The sequence below is a fragment of the Eubalaena glacialis genome, chromosome 19 (genome assembly GCF_028564815.1).
Source record: "Eubalaena glacialis isolate mEubGla1 chromosome 19, mEubGla1.1.hap2.+ XY, whole genome shotgun sequence".
NCBI classification, from domain to species: Eukaryota; Metazoa; Chordata; class Mammalia; order Artiodactyla; family Balaenidae; genus Eubalaena; species Eubalaena glacialis.
The window spans coordinates 41,077,868-41,102,948 of record NC_083734.1 but is presented as its reverse complement, the minus strand read 5'-3'; the positions used below and the strand labels follow the sequence as shown (position 1 = coordinate 41,102,948).

The window sequence follows — 25,081 nt, the reverse complement described above, 5'->3', positions numbered from 1 at the left end:
AATATAGAAACAGGCGAAACTAAGGCATAAAGCAAAGAGGAAGCCACAAAATGAACAGTAACATTTCTTTAGGGGAAAATGTTATATAATTCTTTCCTCAAATTTGAACTAAGAAAAAAAGCCTATTTGTTTTACAAATCTCTTCTGAATAATAGACTGTAACAAAGATGAACAAAGGACACACCACATCTGAATAAATCCAACTGTACGTTAAGGAATATAACATGTTGTTGACCATATCCTGATTGTAGTCTGTGAAGGACTAAGCACTCAACTTCTATTTACAGAAGCAAATGTCATACAACAGAGCATGTCTTACACAGCAATTCAAAGGAATGATTTTGATAGGGAAAAAAAAAACCCTGCTGACAGGTGTTTTATACAAATACCTGCAAGTTCCAGAACAGTAACTGGAACAATATTTTTATAGATTCAATGTAGACCCAATTAATGCGTTAATAAGCTAGACACTGATAGGGCCGTTTTCTTAATGTAGGTCCATGACATGTTGTTAGGGGAGAGTGGCCTTGGCAAACTCAAATGTTCAAAGGCTGAAAGAAATGGACTAAGAAAGCAGTGAGAGTTGGGAAATCTATGTCATAATTAGAACTTTAGTGAGAGAATAAAAATAGACTTTAACACATGTGAAGTGACCCAGAATATCTTTCTATGTACTCGAGGAAGTTGAAGAATTATCCAGACACAAAAGATAACATTCTCATCAGAACAAGCCCAGATGAAACACCAGGGGCCCTGTTTGTAGAAACTAAGTGGATGCTTCTGGCGCCGAATGTCTGCCTGGCATTTCTGCTTGACTCCTTCCCTCTCTCTCACTCAGATCCCCAACCCTCCCACTGGCAAAGCCACTCTGTTCTCCTTCAGGCTCTGAATAGATGGATGTGAATGTATGTGTATTTTTTCTGTCCTTCAATTAAGAAATATACATGAAGTTCTACTGACATAAGAATTATTGGTAGTTCTTTATCTTAGCTGGCCTGAAGTATTTAAAATCTTCCCTGTTTTAGAATAATTATTTGAAATTCCTTATTAAACACTTGGTTTCAAGGAAACTGCGCAGGTCTATTAATTATCAAGGATACATACATGTATAAATCATTTTCTGAAATTTCCCCTTCAGTCTCACTGGAGTTTACCTTTTGCTTAAGTGTTTAGAGATCCTGAGGAACTTCGCTAGGCTAAAATTTACAGATTAAAAAAAGCAAAATAAAGGTAAATTCATGGTTAGAAGATAAGCTTAGATTTTCAACTGAGTGTCTTTTGCAGGGGGTGGGGGAGAAATGCAATGGAGAACAACAAAGAAAAAAAGAACTGCATACAGGACGCTGTTCTAAGAATAGAGAACTGACATTTAAAAATTAAGACAAAAAAATAACACTCTTGGAATTCCAAAGTTGGAGGTGGCTTGCAATAACTTTCTGTTAGAAGAGAGTGAGATACCCAAAATGAAATGCTCCCTGGTGAAGCAAACACCCCTTCCTTTAAATCTTTACCAAGCTCTTACTCAGAAGCTCGTAAACTGTAAGACAAATGATGTGAACATGACAGGAGAGCAAAGTTCTCTGACATAATAGAAGGTTGAAAATGGCAATAAAATACTACTGCAAATTACGAGTGTTACGTGAACATTAATGCTTGTCATTAACAAATAGATATGCCTATAGCAAATAAATACTGAAATTCTCTTTCGGTCTATTTACAGATAGAATCCCAGGTCTGACTGGTCTTCCAGGCAGAAACCTACACTGGCAAAAATATGTAAATTATAAAAGTTCCATGGTGAATTATAAAAAATAAGGAATTTGAATTTAGGCCTTCTGCCATATGCAGTTTAAGGTAGCTTTAATTTTTAGCCTAGAAGGGAATTTTTGTATTTTTACTGTTAACATACAAAAAAAATATCCATCACTGGCTTCTTAAGAAACCAGAGTGGCAGGTTTTTGGATACAGATTTAAGGCAAATCAAACAGGTCCACAACTAAACGTCTTATCAGGGCTTATTTTCCAGGTGTGCCTTTGTTTTGTGACAGAGGAATCTTAGAACAGTTCTAGCCAGGGTCTCCACACTGCTACTGGATGAGGACACCTTTGTGCATCAGCCTTTTGAAAGAACTGACATTATATATATACCATCAAAGCATATACTGGCAAGGCTTGATATTTAAAGGACTTCTGCAGTGAATCACTTTATCTTCTTTGAAAACACAAATAGGTTTTCAAAGACTAGATACAACTCTGGACACATGAATGAGATTCAAAGATTTCTCAAGTCAAAGAGAGATCTCAACCTCGCTCTACTATGGACTTTCTTTCCAAGACTGAGAACTGATTCATCCTCCTCCGGCTCCTTACATATCTGAAATCTTCCCTGCAACACGAGAGGCACTTTTATTAGGTATGTAGCATCTATTAAAACTTTAAATCCAGGGTAGAATTTGCTGAACAAAGTAATAACACTAGCCTAATAGGCATTACCTTAAGGATTATTTTCCCTTTAATATAAAAGTATAACTACAGTGGTCCAATATACAAATACAAAAAAAAAAGTACCATAATACTGTACATACAAAAACTGTTCAACAAGAATGATTTAAATATATCTGTTCTTTTCCAGATCTGGAAGACACAAATGTAAAGTTCTGCAACTGTATTATTGCTGGAACATGTGTCCAGGAACAGTGTTTCCCGTTCTTTCCCCTTTGTCCCAGCCCCACCTTCAGGGTCCCCTGAGCTTGCATCATGAGCCAACAGCATCCCTGAAAATAACCAGAGCCAAATGTTTACTCAATGGAAGTCATTATTCAGTGAGCCGCTGCTTACCATGAACTATGAAAAGCACAAGTTTTAAGCCCAGCCAAGATTAAATCCAGACGGAGGTCTTCCCATCCCCTGATTTGCTACTAGCACTGCTTTTGTTGGACCCAGCTTTGGACCCCACTTTGGCTTTTTTTTCCCGGGGACCATGGTGGTTGTTTTGGTGATTGTAGGTCTGGATTGCCAGATCCAGGCGTTCCTGAGCCATTTTGATTTCCCTCTGCAGAGTCTCCAGGTCAGCTGGGAGGTTGTCCTCATGGCTGCCATACTGTTGTTCCTGGGCGATGTTGGCCTTGTTTTGCTTGTAGGCAATCTTAGCGTTGGACAGTTCGGTGTACTGGATTTGATCTGGTTTGACGGCAATGTTATAGCCAGGGGGAGCAGATGGTGTGTTCCAAGTGAAAGGATAATTATAAGCACCCGGATCTTCCAGTTCCCTCCTTTTACTGTTTAGTGAGTCTCGAATTGTCCCAAATCCTAAATGAAGCATCTCCCAAACGTTAAGCAATAGGCAAAGGCCTGTAACACCATACATTATCAGAAGAAAGATGGTCTTTTCAGTGGGTCTAGAAATAAAGCAGTCTATCTTATGAGGGCAAGGAAGCCTGCTGCACACATAAAATGGGTGGACTTGGAAGCCATACAGAAAGTACTGCCCTATCAGAAAACCCACCTCAAACACGGTCCTTGCCAGCAGCTGCAGCACGTAGATTTTCATGAGCCCATCCTCCTGAATCCGGTGTCGGCCATCATGCTTAGGTTTAGATTGGTTCTGATCTTTATTTTCTTTTTCACTTTCTAATTCCATTTCTGGATACATCATGGGATCCTCTTCATGGTCCTCTTCTGTTTCTTCCAGTGCCCGGTGTTGTTTCCAACGCATTGCATAGGGTTTGCTCCGAGTGGCCTTCTTGTCTGCTTCACCGTGCTCCATTTTGGCAATCTTATGAATGGCATAGCCCAGGTACATCACTGAGGGGGTGGCCACCAGGATGATCTGGAACACCCAGAAGCGCACGTGGGAGAGGGGTGCAAAGGCATCATAGCAGACGTTCTCGCAGCCTGGCTGCTCTGTGTTGCACACAAACTTGCTTTGCTCGTCGTAATAGATGGACTCTCCTCCTACAGCTGTAAGGACGATCCGGAAGACGATCAATACAGTAAGCCAGATCTTCCCCACAAACGTGGAGTGGTTGTGGATCTCCTCTAGCAGGCGAGTGAGGAAGCTCCAACTCATGGTGACTGAACTGGTTCGCCCTGATAAAAATGAAAATTACCAAAGGAAAATCAGCAAATATTAAAATCTTAATTTTTTAATTGATGCTATCTCTAGGAACTACTTCTCTACATACTTGAAATTTATCTTCAAGGCTCATACTAGAATGACTGTTAGAATAAATAGCATCTCACTCTCTACACTACCATCAGGTAGGACCATTCACCTCAGTCTAAGAGCACTGGTTTGGGCCTACAGGGTCCTAGGAAGTCTGATTAGTTTTCGTGTCTTCCTTAGCTTAAAAGGTAAAATTACAGCTATCATTTGAGATATATTTCTCAAAGTATACTGGATTTTTTACATACAGTATTATTTCATAAGACCTTCGAACTTTGTGGAATATAGATAAGAAAATAGCACAGAAGTATAGCTATTCGGTCACAGTAAGACTGCCACTGAGAACATAATGGGGACACCTGGGCTGGATGGACTCCATTGTGAAGAGGTACCTTATCAGGAAAGTTAAATTTTGGACCTGGTGACAAGTATTAAAAAAGAATTAAGGAGATAGTACAGCTGCAAATAACTGGCAAAGATCAAGAACTAAAATAAAAGACAGAAAGAAACAAGGAAGACACTCCTGAGCTAGGCTGCATCACAGAGATTCTAGCATTCTGTATTATATTTCTGTATTTTGTTTATGGTAGAAGTTAAAAAATGCCTGTAGATTGAATTGTGAGGACGTTAAAAATCCAATCAATAAACAAATCCACTTAAAACAGCATTTTGAAGGATAGTTTTATTCTGAGATTCTTAGATCTATGTCCAGAATCCAGGTAAAAACCATCAAATGAGATAATGTATGTAAAATCCCTAATACAACCCCTGACACATAGTACACCTAGCTTTTCTCTTCTATCTTCCCTCTCTTGGTTTACTTCTGCAGGTAACAGTTGATTATCAGCATCACCAAAGAAATTTAAATATACTTTTTACCTGTTATCCAGAATTTCTGTTATCCAAAATTTTCTTAGAGAAATGATGTTTTGCTCACAAGTTTTCCAGATTCCCTCTGGAAGGGAAAAAGAAAAGAGAAGGTCATAAGTTTCCTCCCACAGAAAACAATAAATCACTAGAACGCCATTTTCAGGGAGAAACAGTTTTCTACGTACCATAGGAATCAATCAGCATAAGATGGAAACAGGCTTGAGTTTGAATATCACTGTTCTCTCCTCCTATACGTGGTAGGAGAAACTACCTTACAGTGACTCAAAGAGTCTTAGGTCACTGTAGTCTAAGAAAATATGACAGGAAGATGAGTCATTGGTGAAAATCTGAAGATGAACTCTGGCACCTATAGGAAAAAGCCAAAGTAGAAAATCTCACCAAATTTAAACTGGGTCACTAAAGGCCTTGCAAAAATCTTCACCCTGTGTGCTCTATTCCTGTTCTGTTCTCTGGAGCAGCCAATACCTCTCTCAATGGGATTTGAGCAGCCAACTAGGAGCAAGCTGTTTAGTTAAAACACCCAACAGCTGGCTCTCAGTCACTGGGACACCCATATCCACAGAAGGTGATTTACAGACTCAACTGCTCACAGAAGGAAAACACCTGCATCTGTATTGTGATTAAAAAATATATATATAGGACAAATTATTGCTCATTATCAAGTTCTGCAAACTATGGAATAACTATGGCCAAGAATCATCCGCACTTACTATCATTTAATTTAATAAATGAATGTAAAACAATCCCTGAGTGTTCCAAGTTATTATGTGTTCAAAATAACTTAATAAAAAAGATACATGAAAAAAACCCAGAACAATTCCCAAAAGGTCAATGAAGAAGAAGAAAAAAAGTTCAGGCATCTGCATAACATGCAAGTACGAAGATTTACATACAGAATCCAACCACACAAAGATCTCACCATAGGACTTCAAGTACAACTCTCATTTCCAGCCCTGATGTCCAACTGAGTTCACCACTTCTCTCACTGCATATACAAGTTATAAAACCACAACACAAGAAGTAAATAATACGCAGTCTTTAAATGGTGATGTAAGCCAGATTTCCAACACAGAACTCCATAATGATTCACATCCACAAGTCCAGATTCACATTTTCCCCAAACACCATATCTAAAGCATTTATCTTAAAGCCTGAAATTCTATTTGTTCCAATAAGCCAAAATCATGAAAGTGCAATTGTTAATTAGTTAGGAAGCTCATCCTCTACACTGCCATCCATACCGAAAACAAATGGGTACCTTTATAAATAATTATTGCTATAAAATAATTTCTCAACAGTTCAGCATCTCATACAATAATCTTTTTTTGGGGGGGGGGGGAATTAGTGACAAACCCTTCAAAGCTTATAAGTTATAAACCAGCCACTTAAACACATCCAGAAATACACATTGCATACTGGTTAAGCTGTAGGCCTAGACAATGATGAACCCTTAGAGCCTGGTTTTCCGTGGGCACTTGTAAGTGCCATAGCACCCTATACCCAAACCTTGAGTAAAAATGATGTGTAAAGTAATGTAGTTTCAGCATCTCCTACAATGGATGATGGGTAATTTTCTTTCTAAAATAACCATGGGCTTCCTAATCAAATGGCAGCATCACCACTGTGGATCTACTGAGCTGTCAGTAGGTTTTTCGTTGATACTCTTCCCTTTCCAAATCCCTTTCTTCTCCTTGTAAGCATTAAGAGAAAGGCTTAAGTATCAGAGTAGCCTCCTCCAATTTGGGGGGTGGGGTGGAAAGGAGAAGAGGGAGGGAGGGTGTGAGAGAGGAGAAAAAACTGAATGAGTAGAATGGTGGGTTCTGGAATTGACGTTTCTAAGCAAAAACGTGTCACTGCCAAGTGTGGTCTTGCTGTGTTCTTGCGCCACTAAAATTCCCTTTTCTCAGAACCATTTTTTCGCTCTCCTACCAGAAGCCTAAGATTCAGAACACAGTCTTCTCTGACCTCCCTGTTTCAGCAAACAGACTTGGTTATAGAGTAGGGAGTGAGAGCATGTAATTAACCTGTGAACAGCTCTCATGAAAAAATAAAAATCATTTCCATACTCTATTTATGAATGGAAAATATGGGAGCATGTGATGAGTGGCGGTGAGAGGTGGGGGGATGCCAAACACCTAAATATTTTTTGCCAATTAGGAAAGCCAACTGATTTAAATGTATCTTGACACTTAATGTCTTTTTGAATATATCCTTTATGCTGTGGCTGAATTTATCTATAGACAAATTCTAGGAAGTGGTATTATCAGGACACAAGAAATGTAAGTCTGCGTGGTTTTTGCTCTGTACTGTCATTTGATTTTCTGAAAAGGTCCTAGCAGTTTACAATGCCTGGCAATGAATGAGTACAATTTTACCTCAACCTCATCAGCACTATCTGTTATGCTACTTTGCTAGGTGTAAAATGGTATTTCAAAATTATGTCAATTTGTATGTTTTTAATACAGCAGGATACCCTTCCCTTATATTCCTCCTTCTTTGTGAACTATTTCTGTCCTTTTGCCCATTTATCTGCAGAATGTATTCTTAATACAGTACAGACATCAATCATTTGACATTTAATATAAATACCTCAGTTTATTGTTTTCCTTAAAATTTTAGTATTTTATATAGTCACACCAATTTCTTGAATAAATTAAAAGGTGGAAAAGTTATTCTTCCTAGGATGGTTTTTTACATACAGAATTTGCAAAATTAATGGTAGCTCATAATTCAAAAGGATTCTCAATTCTCTCTCCACCCCCCAACACATACTGAAGAAAATCATATTTGCTTTTATAACATTTACTGGACAGAAATCAAATGTGCTATTTTTAGTCTGTTTTCCAAATAACTTTCAAATCTACCTTGTCTTACACTAGAAAATAGAATTTTAAAAGTTACTTGGGGGCTTCCCTGTTGGCGCAGTGGTTGAGAATCTGCCTGCCAATGCAGGGGACACGGGTTCGAGCCCTGGTCTGGGAAGATCCCACATGCCGCGGAGCAACTAGGCCCGTGAGCCACAATTACTGAGCCTGCGCGTCTGGAGCCTGTGCTCCGCAACAAGAGAGGCCGCGACAGTGAGAGGCCCGTGCACCGCGATGAAGAGTGGCCCCCACTTGCCGCAACTAGAGAAAGCCCTCGCACAGAAACGAAGACCCAACACAGCCATAAATAAATAAATAAATAAAAATTAAAAAAAAAAATCTTAAAAAAAAAAATTACTTGGTATCAACACGGTAATAAATTAAGTAATCTCCTCCCAAATTATTTATATTTGAAGAGTTTTCTATCAGCTACATCCTAACAGGATCAAGTCAAAGTTTACTGCATGTCTAAAACTCAGGATCTTTGAAGATTAAATATAAAAGCTCATTATTTGGATTATCTCTGGAGGTGGATTATATGATTAGATCTATTTTAAAGATGAAGAAATGAGGTCCAGAAAGTTTATAAAATTTGCCCGAGATCATCCAGTTATTAAGAGGTGAAGCTAGAATCTAAAGTCAGCCAGTCTTGCTCCAGTCTCAGCTTTTAACTACTAGTGAAGAACTGCATTCCAGATGAGGTGGAACTATGTACAGGCCCCATGTGAATACAGAGGAGGGCACCTCACCCCAATCTTTGGAATCGGAATTAAACTAAATAATAAACTCACAGAGATCAAAGGGGGGGGGGTAGTTCTGCTGCCAAAAGAAATTGGAAAAAAAAAAATCAAAGGGGGAAATTTCAGGGTTTAAGATCTTACACATAGAATGAATTGAAAGTTAAAACAAAACAAAACAAACAACAACAAAACATAAAACCCAAAAAGAACTCCAAGGTTGTTTCTTGGCAGTTGGAAGGGAAGAATAAACTAGAAAAATGGTATCTTCAACAAAAATGTTTTTTTTTTCACTAAGAAGGATAACTTCTTTGGGCATTGAGAACAGTGACAGAGAAGGTGGTAAATTTAGTTCAGGGGTGAAAATGCTTGTTAAAGGGTAGATACAAAGATGGTATACATATGAAGTGCTCAGAGCTGTGCCTGGTCTCAAGGCAAGCACCATTATTACCATTACTACCAGTGCTGCTGCAACTTTTTGTCTTATCACCTCAACTGTACTAGGAGCCCCTAGATGTTAGACACCACATCTTTTATCTCTGCTTCCCTAGCGTCTAGTCCGATAATTGGCCATTTTTTTTTAAATTAATTACCTTATTTATTTATTTTTGGCTGCGTTGGGTCTTCACTGCTGCACGCAGGCTTTCTCTAGTTGCGGTGAGCCGGGGCTACTCTTCGTTGCGGTGCACGGGCTTCTCATTGCGGTGGCTTCTCTTCTGCGGAGCACGGGCTCTAGGCACATGGGCTCAGTAGTTGTGGCACACAGGCTCAGTAGTTGTGGCTCACGGGCTTAGTTGCTCTGCGGCATGTGGGATCTTCTCAGACCAGGGCTTGAACCCGTGTCCCCTGCATTGGCAGGTGGATTCTTAACCACTGTGCCACCAGAGAAGTTCCTGATTGGCCATTTTAAGTGCTAAATAAACATTTGACAAACAAATGAATAAATGCATTCCTATGGGACCTGCCTTACATTTTTCACTGCAATCTCTTCTTTCTCTATATATATTTTTTCTCCTAGATTCCCACTGCATCAGTCTGTCCAAAAATGGAATAAGCAGCCTCATGAAGCAGTGAATCCTGGTATAAATGCAGCAGGGAGGGTAAAGGGATATAAAGGGAGGTGTCTGTACTTCACTGAAATCTATAAAATGTGACACCAATGATGGCAATACATTATGTATGTACAGTGTAATACCTAAAACAACCACTAAAAAAGCACACAGAGGGACTTCCCTGGTGTCGCAGTGGTTAAGAATCTGCTTGTCAATGCAGGGGATATGGGTTCGAGCCCTGGTTGGGGAAGACCCCACATGCCACAGAGCAACTAAGCCCATGCACCACAACTACTGAGCGTGCGCTCTAGAGCCCACGAGCCACAACTACTGAAGCCCGCGCGCCTAGACCCCGTGCCCTGCAACCAGAGAAGCCACCGCACCACAACGAAGAGTAGCCCCTGCTTGCCACAACTAGAGAAAGCCCGCGCGCAGCAACAAAGACCCAATGCAGCCAAAAATAAATAAATAAATAAAATAAATTTAAAAAGAAAAGAAAAAGAAAAAAGAATGACCATACCTAGTGTTGGTGAGGATGTGGAGAAACTGGTACTCTCATACAAGTAGGAATGTAAAATAGTATAATCACTTTGGAAAATAGTCTGGCAGTTTCTTAGAAGTTAAACAACATATACCAACTATATGATCCAGCCATTCTGCTCCTAGGCAAGAAGTAAAACCGTATGTCTATAAAATGACTTGCACATAAATGTTCACAGCAATTTTATCTGTAATAGCCAAAACCTGGAAACAACACAAATGCCCATCAGCAGGTTGATGAGTAAACAAATTGTGGTACACTCATACAGTGGTATACTGCTCAGCAATAAACTATTGATATGCACAGCATGGATGAATCTCAAAATAATTAGACCAAATGAAAGAAGTCAGGCAAAAAAAAAAAAAAAAAAAAAAGGCACACACTGTATGATTCCATTTATATAAAATTCTAGAAAATGCAAACTAACCTATAATGACATAAAGCATGTCAGTGGTTGCCTATGGATGAGTTGGGGGTGGGAGGCAATGAGGGATTGGCCAGCCTGATATCAAACTCTCATGGCTATTATTTTTCAGTTTCTACTTCTGTCTTACTTTTCCTTTTCCAAACTTCTAAATACATATCCTGATTTTTGTCCTATCTTATTAGCCCATCCTTTTCAGTGCTCTTTGCTGGTTCTTCCACCAGAATCCAAGCTGTAAATGATGTCCCACTTTGCTCCAACATCTCCCTGAAACTTCAGACTTGAAATTCAACTGCTACTCTACATCTTCTCTTGGATGTCTAATAGGCACCTGAAATTTAACATAACCCAAACCAATCCTCCCATCCTCCAAAGACCTACTCTTACTCTGTCTGCAGTTTTCCCAAACTCAGTAAGTAGTTTCGCCATTCATGCAGTTTTTTAGGCCAAAACCTTCAAGGCAACCTCACTCCTTTTTCTCACTCCATAAGCAAACTATATCAGCAAATCCTGTCAGTTCTATCTTCAAAATATATCCACAATCCAACCACTTCTTTCCACCTCCACTGCCATCACTCTGATCCAAGCCCCCTTCAACTCTAACCAAGATTATTGTAAAAGCAAGAGTCTTCTAATTGGCCCCCTAGCTTATGCTCTTATGCCTCTCAAATCTCTTCTCCAAAAAGCAACCAGAGTAAAGCTTTTAGAAAGTAAGTCAGATCATGTCCCTCTTCTGCTCAAAATCTCTCAGAACAAAACCCAAAATCTTTACTATAGTCTACAACGCCCTTTATCATATAGCTACTAGTACACTTTTGGTCTCATCACCTTCCATTCTCTCTCTTGCTCATTCTGATTTAGGAATATCTACATCCTCACTATTCCTCTGATCATACCAATCATGCCATACTTTTGCCTCAAGATTTCTGTACTTGATATTTTCACTGCTTTGAACTTTTTTATTTCATAGATATTAACAGAAAACTCTCTCATTTCATTCAAGTCTGCTCAAAAGTCATCTCCTTAATGACTTTCCTCAGACCACTTTCCTAAAATAACATCTGTCATTCTCTAGCCCCTTTAATTTCCTTTATAGCACTTAACCCTCCCATAATTTTTATTTTACAATTTTATTGTTTATAGAATATAAGCTCCCTGAAGGCAGGATTTTGTTCTTTTATCCCCAATATCTAAAACCCCACAGCCTGACAAATGGTAGTAGGTTCTCAATAAATATCTGTTCAATAAATTAATTCAAACATTTAGAAAAATGCTCCTGATGTATTAACTGAAAAATATAGGATACGGAACAGAATTATCCCAATTTTGGAAAATGAATAAAATTTATGCATTAAAAAATCCTAGAAGAAAAACAAAAATGTAAAAAAAAAAACCCACCAAAACCTTGAAAGGTTATAAACAAATACCCACTACTTTCTCCTTTCTTTAGCCTGTTTCCTGCATCTCTACTAGAATTCTCTCTCTAAAATGGATCTGTGTTACTCCTTTGCTGAAAAACCACTAATGGAGGTGGTTCCTCAAACCAGTGGGGCAAAGATGGACTTTTTAAAGTATTAGAATAAAACATAGTTGATATCTGTTATAACTCTGGATATGAGAAGAAAAGATGAATCTGAGTACAAAAAATAAAAAGTGTCTCCGTGGTTAAAAGAAAAAACAACCTAAACAATACTGGAAAACAATGGGAACTTCCCTGGTGGCGCAGTGGTTAAGAATCTGCCTGCCAATGCAGGGGACACAGGTTCGATCCCTGGTCCAGGAAGATCCCACATGCCACAGAGCAACTAAGCCCGCAAGCCAGAACTACTGAAGCCTGTGTGCCTAGAGACTGTGCTCCGCAACGAAGAGTAGCCCCCGCTCACCGCAACTAGAGACAGCCCATGCACAGCAATGAAGACCCAACGCAGCAAAAACTAAATAAAAATTTTAAAAAAAGAAAAAGAAAAACAATGAACTGGGGAAAAAGGTTTCAGTAACTCTTTTATAAGCAAAGAGCTAATTTCTAATATATAAAGAGTTCAAAACATACATTCCACAGAAAGAAAAACACAAATTCCCTTTAAAAAAAATGCACAACGTGGATGAACCTTGAAAACATAATGCTAAGTGAAAGAAGTCAGACACAAAAGCCACCTATTGTATGATTCCATTGATATGAAATCTCCAGAATAGGCAAATCAGTAGAGACAGATTAGTGGTTGTCAGGGGCTATGGGAAATGGATTGTGACTGTTAGTTAATGGGTACCGGGTATCTTTTGGGGATAATGAAAATGTTTGGAATTAGACAGTGGTGGTGGTTACACAACCTTGTGAGTATACTAAAACCACTGAACTATACACTTTAAAAGGACAAATTTTAGGGGCTTCCCTGGTGGCGCAGTGGTTAAGAATCCGCCTGCCAATGCAGGGGACTCGGGTTCGAGTCCTGGTCCAGGAAGATCCCACATGCCACGGAGCAACTAAGCCCGTGCGCCACAACTACTGAGCCTGCGCACCACAACTACTGAAACCCACGCGCCTAGAGCCCGTGCTCCGCAACCAGAGAAGCCACTGCAATGAGAAGCCCACGCACCGCAACGAAGAGTAGCCCCCGCTCGCCACAACTAGAGAAAGCCCGTGCGCAGCAACGAAGACCCAACGCAGCCAAAAATAAATTAATTTTTAAAAGATATTCAAAACATTTAATTAGTGAAATCAAGACTTTGATTATATATCTACTTAATTTATTTGGCTGCGCCAGGTCTTAGTTGTGGCACTCGGGATCTAGTTCCCTGACCAGGCACCGAACCTGGGTCCCCTGCACTGGGAGCGCAAGTCTTAACCAATGGACCACCAGGGAAGTCCCTGATTATATATCTTTTTACATTGTCTTATTTTTTTTTAACCCAATGAATAAGTTGCCTTTTTAAAGAAAACACCGCTAAAAGCATTCCATGGCCTACAGAATAAAGTCTGCTTGAGATTTTAAAGAAATCCTTTTGCAAACTTTTTAAAGTTAAAAAAAACTTACATATTTTTCAGAAATTAAATGTTTTATAAAAAGATCATCTTGGTAATGAATTCCTTGGAGGTCCAGTGGTTAGGACTCAGAGCTTTCACTGCCAAGGGTGCAGGTTCAGTCCCCGGTCGGTAGGGGAACTAAGATCCTGCAAGCTGCGCTGCACGGCCAAATTAAAAAAAAAAAAAAAAAAGAGTTCATCTTAATTTCTGTTTAACCCCAAATTTAAATACCACCTGTACATTTTTCATCAACTTACACTGTACATTTTCACATATGCATTTGTTGTTTCCCTCCGTTAAACCCACTTCCCTTGGACATCCTCAGTTTACTCCCTCACTTCAATTTATGCTTCTCTTCAGATGTCACCTCCTGTGGTGAGGACTTCCCTGACCACTTACCTAGGATAACATTCTTCCATCACTCTCTACACCCTTACCCTGCCTTTTTCCTTCAGAGCACTCAACACTACCTAGAACACTTTTTATTTGTTAAGTTGTTCATTATCTGTCACCCCAATAGAATTTAAACAAGGACTTTGCTCTTGTATCCCTGGCACTTAGAACAACTATTAACTGAGTGATTTAATAAATTTGAATCTCTGCTCATTGATTTTCCTCTGCTTTATATGGTCTTTCCACAATTTCCTACTTGGAAAAATTTTTATCCTTTAGGTTCTAGCTCAAAGGTCACTTCAAGTTTTCTTGACCTCCTCACTTAATCTCCTCAGAAAGTCCATAATAATTTTTCATTCCACAAATAACAGGACTTAATCTATTAAACTGAGATTAGTAGTATCAGTTTCTTCTGCTGGAATATGAGTTCCTTGAGGGGAAAGTCCATGTTTTTTAAAATTCTCTGAGCCCTCAGGATACAAAAATAACTCAATAAATGTATGCTATATTTAACAGAAGATCTAAATGAATTTATAGGAGGTAGAAAATATAAAATATGTTCACTAATACAATCATTTCAGGGCAGAATACATGAATGGTATAGAAGTACAAAATGTGAAAATACTCAGAGAAGGAAAAGAGACAATTCCTATAAACTAAGAAGTATAAGCTGTCAATTATACCTCAATGAAGCCAGAAAAAAAAAGTATAAGCTTACTGCAGAAGACAAGTGGGTCTCTGAAGAATGGGTATGGTTTCACCAGGCAGAGCTGGGGTGGGAAGTAGAGGCAAGGCAGATGGAGAAAATGGTGTGAGTGAAAAGTTGCACAAGAAGGCTCTTAGACTGGAACATGATGGAGGATGTTTGGGAAGTAGTTGTAGAGAAGGCTGAACAGGGAAGTCAAAGACCAGTTTGCAGAGGGCCTTAGCACACCATGGAACCTGAAATTAAAGCATGTAAGTAATGATGAGTAAATATTCCTCAAATGTGGTCCACAGACCACCTTCAAAATTATCCAGAGTACACGTCTAAAATGCTGATTCCTAGGTCCTACTTATTCAACTCCCACTCTCAGGCCTACTGAATCAGAATTTAACAAATCTTCTATGGTTAGACATTTAAGTTGTTTACAATGATTTAGTCCAATACTTATAACTTTGTACACATCCCCAATTATAGATTTAGGATAAATTTTTCTAAAAGAATTGCTGGGTCAATAGTTGTACAAAATGTGAAAAAATTGTGTGTGTTATTAAGAAAAGATCAGCTTCTTTATGCACTATCTCTCCAAAAATTCTAAGGCTTTTAATATGTATTACCAAATTACCCCTGCAAAAAGCCGGTACCTATTTATATTTCCACTACTGAGAGTATGAGAATACTGGTTTCCTCACTCCCTCACCAATGATTTTAATGCATTTTTCAAGAAACAAGGCTTGGGTCAATCTGTGTTTAAACTATAAGAAGTTTTAGATGATCATTAATCATTAGGGAAATGCAAATGAGACAAATAATGCACAGTGAGATACCATTTCATACTCAAAAGGATGACTACTACTAAAAGAAAAGAAACAAAAAAGAAAAGAAACAAGTGCTAAAAAAGTTATGGAGAAACTGGAATCATTGTTGTGCATTGCTGGTGGGAATGTAAAATGATGCACCTGCTGCAGAAAATGGTATGCTTATGATTTTCTCAAAATATTAACTATAGAATTATCATATGATCCAGCAATTCTACTTCAGGATGTATACCTAAAAGAAATGAAAGCAGGGACACAAACAGATATTTGTACACCCATCTTCATAGCACATTATTTACAACAGCCAAAAGGTGGAAGCAATCCAAGTGTCCACTGACAGATAAATAAACAAAATATGGTATATATCCACAATGTTATTCAGCCTTAAAAGGAACGAAATTCTGACACATTCTACAATGTTGATGAACCTTGGAGACAGTATGGTAAGTGAAAGAAGTCAGTCACAAAAGGACAAATATTACGTTTCCACTTATATGAGGGCCCTAGAATAGAATTCATACAGAGAGAAAGAAGAATGGTGATTGCCAGGGGCTGGGAGGAATGGGGAGTTAGCGTTTAATGGGTAAAGAGTTTCAGTTGGGAAGATAAAAGTTCTGGAGATAGATGGTGATGATGTTTGCACAACAATGTAAATGTACTTAATGCCACAGACCTTTACACTTAAAAAATGGTTAAAATGGTAAATTTTATGTTATGCATATTTTACCACAATGAAAAAGTAAAAAAAATTTTAGACTAACTTCATTCATGCAATTAGTATTCACCTACCATCAAGAAGCTTGCAATACAGTAGGTTATAGGAAATTACAAACACTTAAAAAAAAAAATACAGTTGTATTCAAGAAGTATTTAATGTTATATATGCTATGCAACAGAAGACGAGGAAATAACTGGAATCATCTGTTAAAGTTTAAACATATTTTACAGCATAGTGACTCTACAGGGAAATGCTTTATTTTCCAGTTTATCTGATTCATTTTTTCCATTACAATCTCTTTACTATAATGTTGGCCACAAAAACACCGTTAATCCAAAAATATCTCTTTCATATATATCTTTGGAAAAGTTTCTCATAGACTCATGTTTTTAAAAAAAAGCTCCCAAGGGTTTCAGATCAACAACTAAAAAAGCGTGTAACTTGTCCCTTGTCAATTTTTTAATGCTCACTAAACTAAAATAACCAGGAAATTTAAAAATTTTAAATAAGTAGTGCTATTCTAAATGTTTTACAAATTCAACCGAGTCCAAATGGGTCAGAGCCAAGTTTTAATCTGCTTCTAATTAAAAAAAATTTTTTAAACCCCAAAATCTATAATAGGTAGACCATATTTAAAAGCCTTAATTTCTAAACAAAAAATCCAGGATGAACTAATATTCTAGAAAAGTGATTCTAACTTTGAATTTTGTGAAACTGAGAGCAAGCACTTAACTAGGAGCCAAGAGATTCTAACAGGCACTTCAGGAATAAACATTTCTTTCCACTTTTTCATTTGTGAGATAAGTGAAGAATACCAGATTAGATTATTATTAAGGTCCCTTCTATTAACAGTTGATGAAAATCAACTCAGGCAGAGTACTATTCATAAAACAACCAACAAATTATGTGGAATTCAGAACTCTAGGGACAGGAAAGAAGCAAAGTAAGAGCAGTGAAATTAAACAATAATAAGATGTCAAATTTTCAAAAAGGCACTTCCCAAACAGTCATCCCAGAAAATCTGTGGTTGGACTAAAATTAAAAATTTCAATATTGACTCACCATGATTCTACAGTATTAACTATCTGGGCATCCCAGATTATGAGTTGAGTGATCCACTAAGAATCGTGCTAGTGACTCACATTCCTGAATGACACTGCTTTATGTGCAGAGACAAGGAATCAATTAAAGGGTTTACAATGAAGTTTTGTTTAACTGGAACGTTTTAAGTGGAAGTTAATTCTGCATGAGTGATAATAGATGTTTAATAACTAGCTAGTGACAATTTCTAAGCAAACGCACTATGGCAGCCTTAATCTATGTATTACAAACAGTAATCTATGTATTATAAACATGAAAACAACTTGTTTTTCAGAAGAGCTCTTGGCTATGGACAATATTTGAGAAACACAAAATTTGTTGTAAATCAAATTATAAAATAAAGGAGAGAAAGTAGTTTGAAATCTTGGCTCCATTAACTAACAAGGAAACAAAATACACCACTGTGGGTTGAAGCGTCAGTCTATGCTGGCAAAAAGCCATTCTATTTGAATGTAAGAACCTTCAGGAACCAGCTGGAGAAGTATGGGGAACCTGGGATAATGTGTTCATTCACAGTGCATAGTAAGTGGTACTGTCTTCATGTAAAAAAGGACAGTATTGGTACACTTGTCCAAAACAGCTTAAGCCAAATCAAAAGGACGACATCAGTCTAGGAAAATGACATGTCTAAGAAAAATTTAAAAAATAAACATATAACATTACCAATATGAATAGGGTCACAACATAAAATTTGCAAAAAACATTATCATACACTGATGGTGAGGGTGGTCTGATACAATCTTTCTGGAAGGCATTATGGTAATATTTACCAGAAACTTTAAAATGTTTTATGTCCTTTGATCAGTAACACCACATCTAGTAATTTATCTTAAATGAATGCCCAATAAAATATAAATATATTTATTTATAAAATAAATCTTAAATGAATGCCCAATTAAAGAAAAATTTTACATAATTTATGATATAATCTCTATGAGGAAATATTGTACAACCACTGTAAATCTTGTCTTAGAACAGAGATCACAAAATCCAAATGTCTACAACTATATAGAGACAAAAAGTAGATTAGTGGTTGCCTAGGACTGAGAAGAATGGGGAAGAGTAGGGAATGACTGATAATAGGTATGGGGTTTCTTTTGGGGGGAATGAAAAAATTCTAAAATTAAACTGAGGTGATGGCTACACAACCGGGTGGATACACTAAAAACACTGAATTGTACATTTTAAACAGGTGAACTGTACAGTGTGTGAATCATACATCAAAAAAGCCATTTAAGACATTTTCTAAATGTCTAGGCACCAGTAAGTGATACAAGGAACTGAAACAGAAAAATGGGGCCTGGACAACACAGGCACCAACTAAAGAGGGGCTACTGATTATTAGCTACAGCTGTTGTTGTTATCAGACTGTCATATCTTTCAAAATAAGTCTTCAACCTGGATTTTTATGTGAAGCCTGATTTGAGGGTAATTTTTTTCTTTTTTCTTTTTTTTCTTTTTTTCTGTGTTGGGTCTTCGTTGCTGCAGGCGGACTTTCTCTTGTTGCGGTGCACGGGCTTCTCATTGCAGTGGCTTCTCTTGTTGCGGAGCACGGGCTCTAGGCGCGTGGGCTTCAGTAGTTCTGGCTCGTGGGCTCTAGGCGCGTGGGCTTCAGTAGTTGTGGCGCATGGGCTTAGCTGCTCTGCGGCATGTGGGATCTTCCCGGACCAGAGCTCGAACCCATGTCTCCTGCATTGGCAGGCGGATTCTTAACCACTGCGCCACCAGGGAAGTCCCTGGGGGTAACTTTTTGATTGAAGTATAAAATACCTACAGAAAGGTGCACAAATATAAGTGTGCAGCTCAATGAATTTTCACATATCCATGTAACTAGCACTGAAATCAAGAGCAAAGCATTACCAGCCACCCAGAGCCACAGTTATGCCCCTTCCTACCCAAGGGAAACCGTCACTATTGACATCTTGGATAATTCTTTGTTGTGGGAGACTGTCCTATGCATTGTAGAATGTTTTGCAGCATCCCTGGCCTCTTCCAGTTGTGACAACCAAAGATGTCTCCAGACACTGCCAAATACCCCTTGGAGAACAATATTATACCACATTGAGATCCATTAGTTTAAACTGTCCTTGAACTTCACATAAATGGAATCACAGAACGGACTCTCTTGTATCAGATTCATAAGGAATACACTTCTAAAAACAATTTAAAAATAAAAGAATACACTCTTGTGTCTGATTTTTGTTCAGCATCTGCTAAGTCACCAATCTTATTGCATTTAGCTCTAGTCTGTTCATTCTCTTTGCTTTATTATATTGCCAGTGTGTATATATCACAATTTATCCATTCTACTGCTGATGGGCATTTGAGCAGTTTCCAGTTTGGAGCTATTATGAATAATGCTATTGTGAACACACCAAATATGCCTTCTGGTGAATATATGTACATTTCTGTTGAATACCTAGACCCAGAATTGCTAGTGGTAGGGTATGCATATGTCAGGTTTAGTAGATCAGTACTTTTCCTAAGGGAGTTGTATCCATTTACACTTCTACCTGTCTCCTTTTTTTTTTCATGTTGACAACTAATAGAAAAAAAATTTTAAATAATATTGAGCCAGATATTTTATTGGCTGAGTAAAGCCTGCCAATTTGTGATCTGTTTTAAAAAAATGTTTCACTATGTGAGAAAATGCTCATATGTAGTAAAGAGACAAAAAACAAACAAAATAACTCCCAATAACATAATATGCCTGAATGGAAATATACCAACATTAACAATGGCCTATGAATGTTTTCTCTTCTATTTGCTTTTCAGTATCTTCTACAATAAACATGCAATAATGAAGTTGGCAAAGCCTTCCTATGCAACAAAAGCCCCAAGAGAAATTTAAAAAGTAGGTCGGGTACAAATTTCATAATATTTGCATACATACATATTTTACATTCAAGAAGACCTAATTAAGTAATGAATATATCACAGAAAAGTTAACTATCTCATAGAATCTTTGGTACAATTACTACACAGCCCCTCCATAAGGGGGTCCACGACAGAACTTATACAAAATTTCACCCTAGAGTAAAATATAGGATGGTGAGGGTACAGGGTAATCCTTAATTTGTAAGGATATATCAAAAGATAGTAGTCCTCTGACATATCTTATATAGCAGTTAGTATAATAATGCTGCTCTTCTCATTTCTTTAGAGACTCACTTTAAATTGCTCCAGAAGCAACACAGAAAATTAACATACTCAATACTCCCTTGAAATGCATAGTTGTTGCCATTGCTACCTGCTGGTTATTGAGTGTCTGATATTGAATATTTGGAAAGAGTTACCTCTATTTGAGAAAATGATTATTAAAACAGCCACCAAAAACTTTCCAGTGTCCCTTATGAGTTCTATTAAAATGTTTACTTGACATGCGAAAATGTTACAAAACTCATACTTCCTGTCCTAATCACTCCATTTCATATCAAGGATTCTGCTGTTGGGATAAGACTGTGCCCATGAGATTCACTACAAACCCAAAAGATATATCTCCTGAGTCAAGATACTAAATGCTAATATACTGCTTTAAATGGAGTTTTTTAAACCAAAATAACCTGTTACTTTAAGGCTTTGCTAAAGGGCACTATTCTGAGCACTGCTCCCATCTGCATTTTCCTATCAAGAAACTACACCGACATGTATGTAATTATAAAACCAAAAGGCAAAAAACAGTTTTCTGAGGCAAAATAAATAAAAAGCAGTAGAAAATAAAGCTTTTAACTACTAAGAGCATTCTAGCTGGGGTTCAAAATGCTAAGGTTGCTTTAAATTTCTCATTGAACTAGTAACCGTAATTAACTGGTAACCAAAATAAATCTATTCAAGCTATGTATACATAATTTTCCTCCCAGGATATATCACAAATCATAAACACATTTTCCCATCCTCTTTTCTTTTCAGAGTTCAAGTATGATAGGAGACAATGGTTTCAGATACACAATTCAATAACAACTGAGATACTCCCCCAACTCCCAGTAATTTTTCCAAGCTCAAAAAAGAAAGCTTTCCTTTCCAAGTGAATCTGAGAAGTGCACATCTGCTTGAACTGCTCAACCTATAATAAATATAAAGCTTTCACTCTGAATAACATGAACATCTAGTACTGAACTGGAATGTGAGATCAAAGCAAGCTATTTGAGTTAGACAAGCAAACAAATTCCCTTTCAGAAAGTACTATATGGTTTCTCTCACTAAATCATTTTCTGTACAAATCCAGATAGGCTAGTCAATCAGGTCTTTTAAAAATAGAATAATTAACATTTCTGACATTATAAGCTTAAAAATTATTATCTTAAGAAAACAAACAAATGAAGCAAGCACCTTTATCACCCAAATCTTCCACAAACACACTTACGGTTTCATAGGTTCACACACTATATCAGTGGTAAAAGAAATATTAAGAGATTGGCTAGGCTAGTAGTAGTCTCCAATTTCTAGAGTCTGAGGACCTTTATGTAACTGCAAAAGACTTTCCACTACGTAATAGTGGTTATACATTTATTATCTATCTTTGGAGAAAACACATACACTGGTAAAGTTTAAAAATAAATCTGTAGTTTATGTATCACAATATCACTCACATATACATTTGAAAAGGTTATACGTATCTGTAAGACATTACTTATACACTTCACAGATAATACTTGCATGGATTCTGAGGTCATCTTTCAACTATTCTGCAGTGGCCCATTGTCTGACACCATAGTATGAGATTAATATCCTTATTTTACTGAAGAGAATACTAAAGATCATGATGACTTGCTTAAGATCACACAACTAATTCGCTGTAAAGCCTAGAATACAACTCAAGACCTACTGATCGTTTTCCTATACCATGTAGATTTAGTATTTAATTTTATTTTAAGACCAAACAGAAGGTCACTGAAAAAACTGACAGTGATATACAAGTAATATAACTAAAGAAAAGATTCCATTTAAAATAGCAACAAATAGATGAAAAAAAACTTAGGAATAAGCCTCACAAGAAACATACTACCCAGGAACACAAAAGACTTAAATGCGTAAAATACGTTAAAGACTTAAAGCATTCTATGTTCTTGGATACAATAGCCATCATAAAAATATTAATTATTCCTAAATTAATCTAAATTGAATGCAATCTTGATTTCTAAAAATGCCAATAGGATTTCTTTGGAACCAGACAAACTAATTCTAAATTTAATGTGTAAAATTAAATAGTAAGAATGGTTGGGAAATTTCAGAAAGAGAAATGAGGGCACACAAGCTTCTCTCGATATATATTATAAAGTTGTAATAATTTTATAATGTGGAACTGGAAAAACGATTAACAAATTGGAACAGAATAGAAAGTCCAGAAGATCCAAATACATCTGAGAATTTAATGTATGATAAAGGTGGCATTTCAAACTAATGGAAAAAAGATGCAATATTCAACAAATGATATTGAACTACCATGGGTAGCTATCTAGAAAAAAATTAAAGTTGGATCTTTAAATTCCAGATGGATCAAAGATTTTAAATTAAAAACAATACAATAAAAGTTAGATGAAAACATGAACATTTTTTCTTAATAATCTGAGTAGTGAAAACTTTTCTAAAATGACACAAAATCTAGAGGTCAAATGAAAGAAATGACAAATTCAATTATACAAAATATAATTTCTAGAAAGCAAAAAAATACTATAAACAACTCAAAAGATACACTAAATGCTTAAAATTATTTGCAATTCTTAGAATAAAAGGCTAAGTTCTCTTAACACATAAAGCGCTCCAGCAGATCATTAATTGTTAAAAAAAACAAAACCAAAAAAACACTCCATAGAAATGTGCAATGCAGACACAGAAAACAAACTTATGGTTACCAAAGGGGAAGGAGGGAGGGATAAACTAAGAGTTTCAGATTAGCAGATACAAACTATTATATATAAAACAGATAAACAACAAGGTCCTCAACTATACTTCGATTAAAAAAAACGTGCAATGAAGAGATAGTTCTCAGAAAAATATAAATGGCTTTTAATAATACAGTATGAAAAGATATTCAATATCACTTGTAATTAAAGATTTACAAATTAAAACTATACCAATATACTACTTTTTCATTTATCCAATTGGAAAAAATTTAAAAATTGATAACAGATTAGCGAGAAGGAAGGGTGTATATATAAAGAGGCATTCTTTGTGCTCTACTGGAAATGATGGGGTAAAATGGTAAGCTTCTGTAAAAGACAATGTGGAGGGCTTCCCTGGTGGCGCAGTGGTTGAGAGTCTGCCTGCTAATGCGAGGGACACGGGTTCGAGCCATGGTCTGGGAGGATCCCACATGCCGTGGAGCAACTAGGCCCGTGAGCCACAACTACTGAGCCTGCGCATCTGGAGCCTGTGCTCCGCAACAAGAGAGGCCCCAACAGTGAGAGGCCCCGCGCACCGCGATGAAGACTGGCCCCCGCTTGCCGCAACTAGAGAAAGCCCTAGCACAGAAATGAAGACCCAACATAGCAATCAATCAATCAATCAATAAATAAATCTTAAAAAAAAAAAAATTAAAAAAAAAGACAATGTGGAAATATCCATCAAAATTGAAAATGTAGATGTATTTTGATCCAGCGATTCCAGTGCTCAACATTTATCTAATGAAATGTTCAGACATACAAAAAAATATATAAGAATATTCACTGCAGTACTGCTGATAATGGGCTGTAAACAATTTAAAGTCTATCAGTAAGGGACTGGGTAAACAAATTACAGCACATCTAGTAGTCAAAAAAAAAATAGAGTCAGCTCTATCTGCAATGATATGAAACAAACTAAGATATATTAATGAAAAATGCAGGCTACAGAACAGCGTGTAGAGTATGCTACCATTTATGTACGTGGCGGGGGGGATACTGAATATATGGACATCTCTAGAAGAATTCACAAAAAAAGCAAACAGTAATTGCTTCAGCGGAGAAAAGAAAACTGAGTGACTGAGAAGAGAATAAAGGAAGACTTACTTTTTTTTTAAACATATTATTTATTTATTTGTTTGTTTGTTTGTTTTTGGCTGCATTGGGTCTTCATTGCTGCCCATGGGCTTTCTCTAGTTGTGGCGAGCAGGGCCTACTCTTCGTTGCGGTGTGTGGGCTTCTCATTGCGGTGGCTTCTCTTGTTGCAGGGCATGGGCTCTAGGAGCACGGGCTTCAGTAGTTGGGGCATGCGGGCTCAGCAGCTGTGGCTCACGGGCCTAGCTGCTCGTGGCACATGGGATCTTCCCGGACCAGGGCTTGAACCCGTGTCCCCTGCATTGGCAGGCGGATTCCCAACCACTGCGCCACCAGGGAAGCCCCAGAAGACTTATTTTTCACTGTACATCCTTTCATACCTTTTGATTTTGTATTATGTATACCTATTTCAAAAAAAAATTTTTTGTCAGTGAAGTGAAATACTCAAACTGTCAATGTCAGCCTTAATGTATAACTGCATAATATAGCCAGGTTTCTTGGGACATTAATTATACTGACTCTTGGCCCACCAAATGGGGAGAAATTAAAATTAGAACTAGGTACAGTATGTCAAAGAAAAAAACTAATCTTCAATTTCTTTATTCCATCTGATAGCAATTTCTTTATTCCATCTGATAGCCTTCCTAAGCCTAGCTGTGATTATCTTCCTGGGAGACA

The 25,081-nt window shown here is 37.3% G+C and overlaps 1 protein-coding gene across 1 annotated transcript in view; it reads right to left on the bottom strand.

Annotated features, from left to right (window-relative positions):
• Window positions 1–2,543: 2,543 nt before the first annotated feature.
• The window catches only part of GJC1 (gap junction protein gamma 1), a 31,197-nt gene continuing 8,659 nt past the window's right edge, over window positions 2,544–25,081 (bottom strand). Inside the window, exons 2-3 of the mRNA XM_061175536.1 lie at window positions 5,045–5,120; window positions 2,544–4,089 (exon numbers count right to left, since the gene is read on the bottom strand). Coding sequence (XP_061031519.1) covers window positions 2,879–4,069 — 1,191 coding nt within the window. The 5' untranslated portion in view covers window positions 4,070–4,089; window positions 5,045–5,120 and the 3' untranslated portion in view covers window positions 2,544–2,878. The remainder of the gene's footprint in view (window positions 4,090–5,044; window positions 5,121–25,081) is intronic.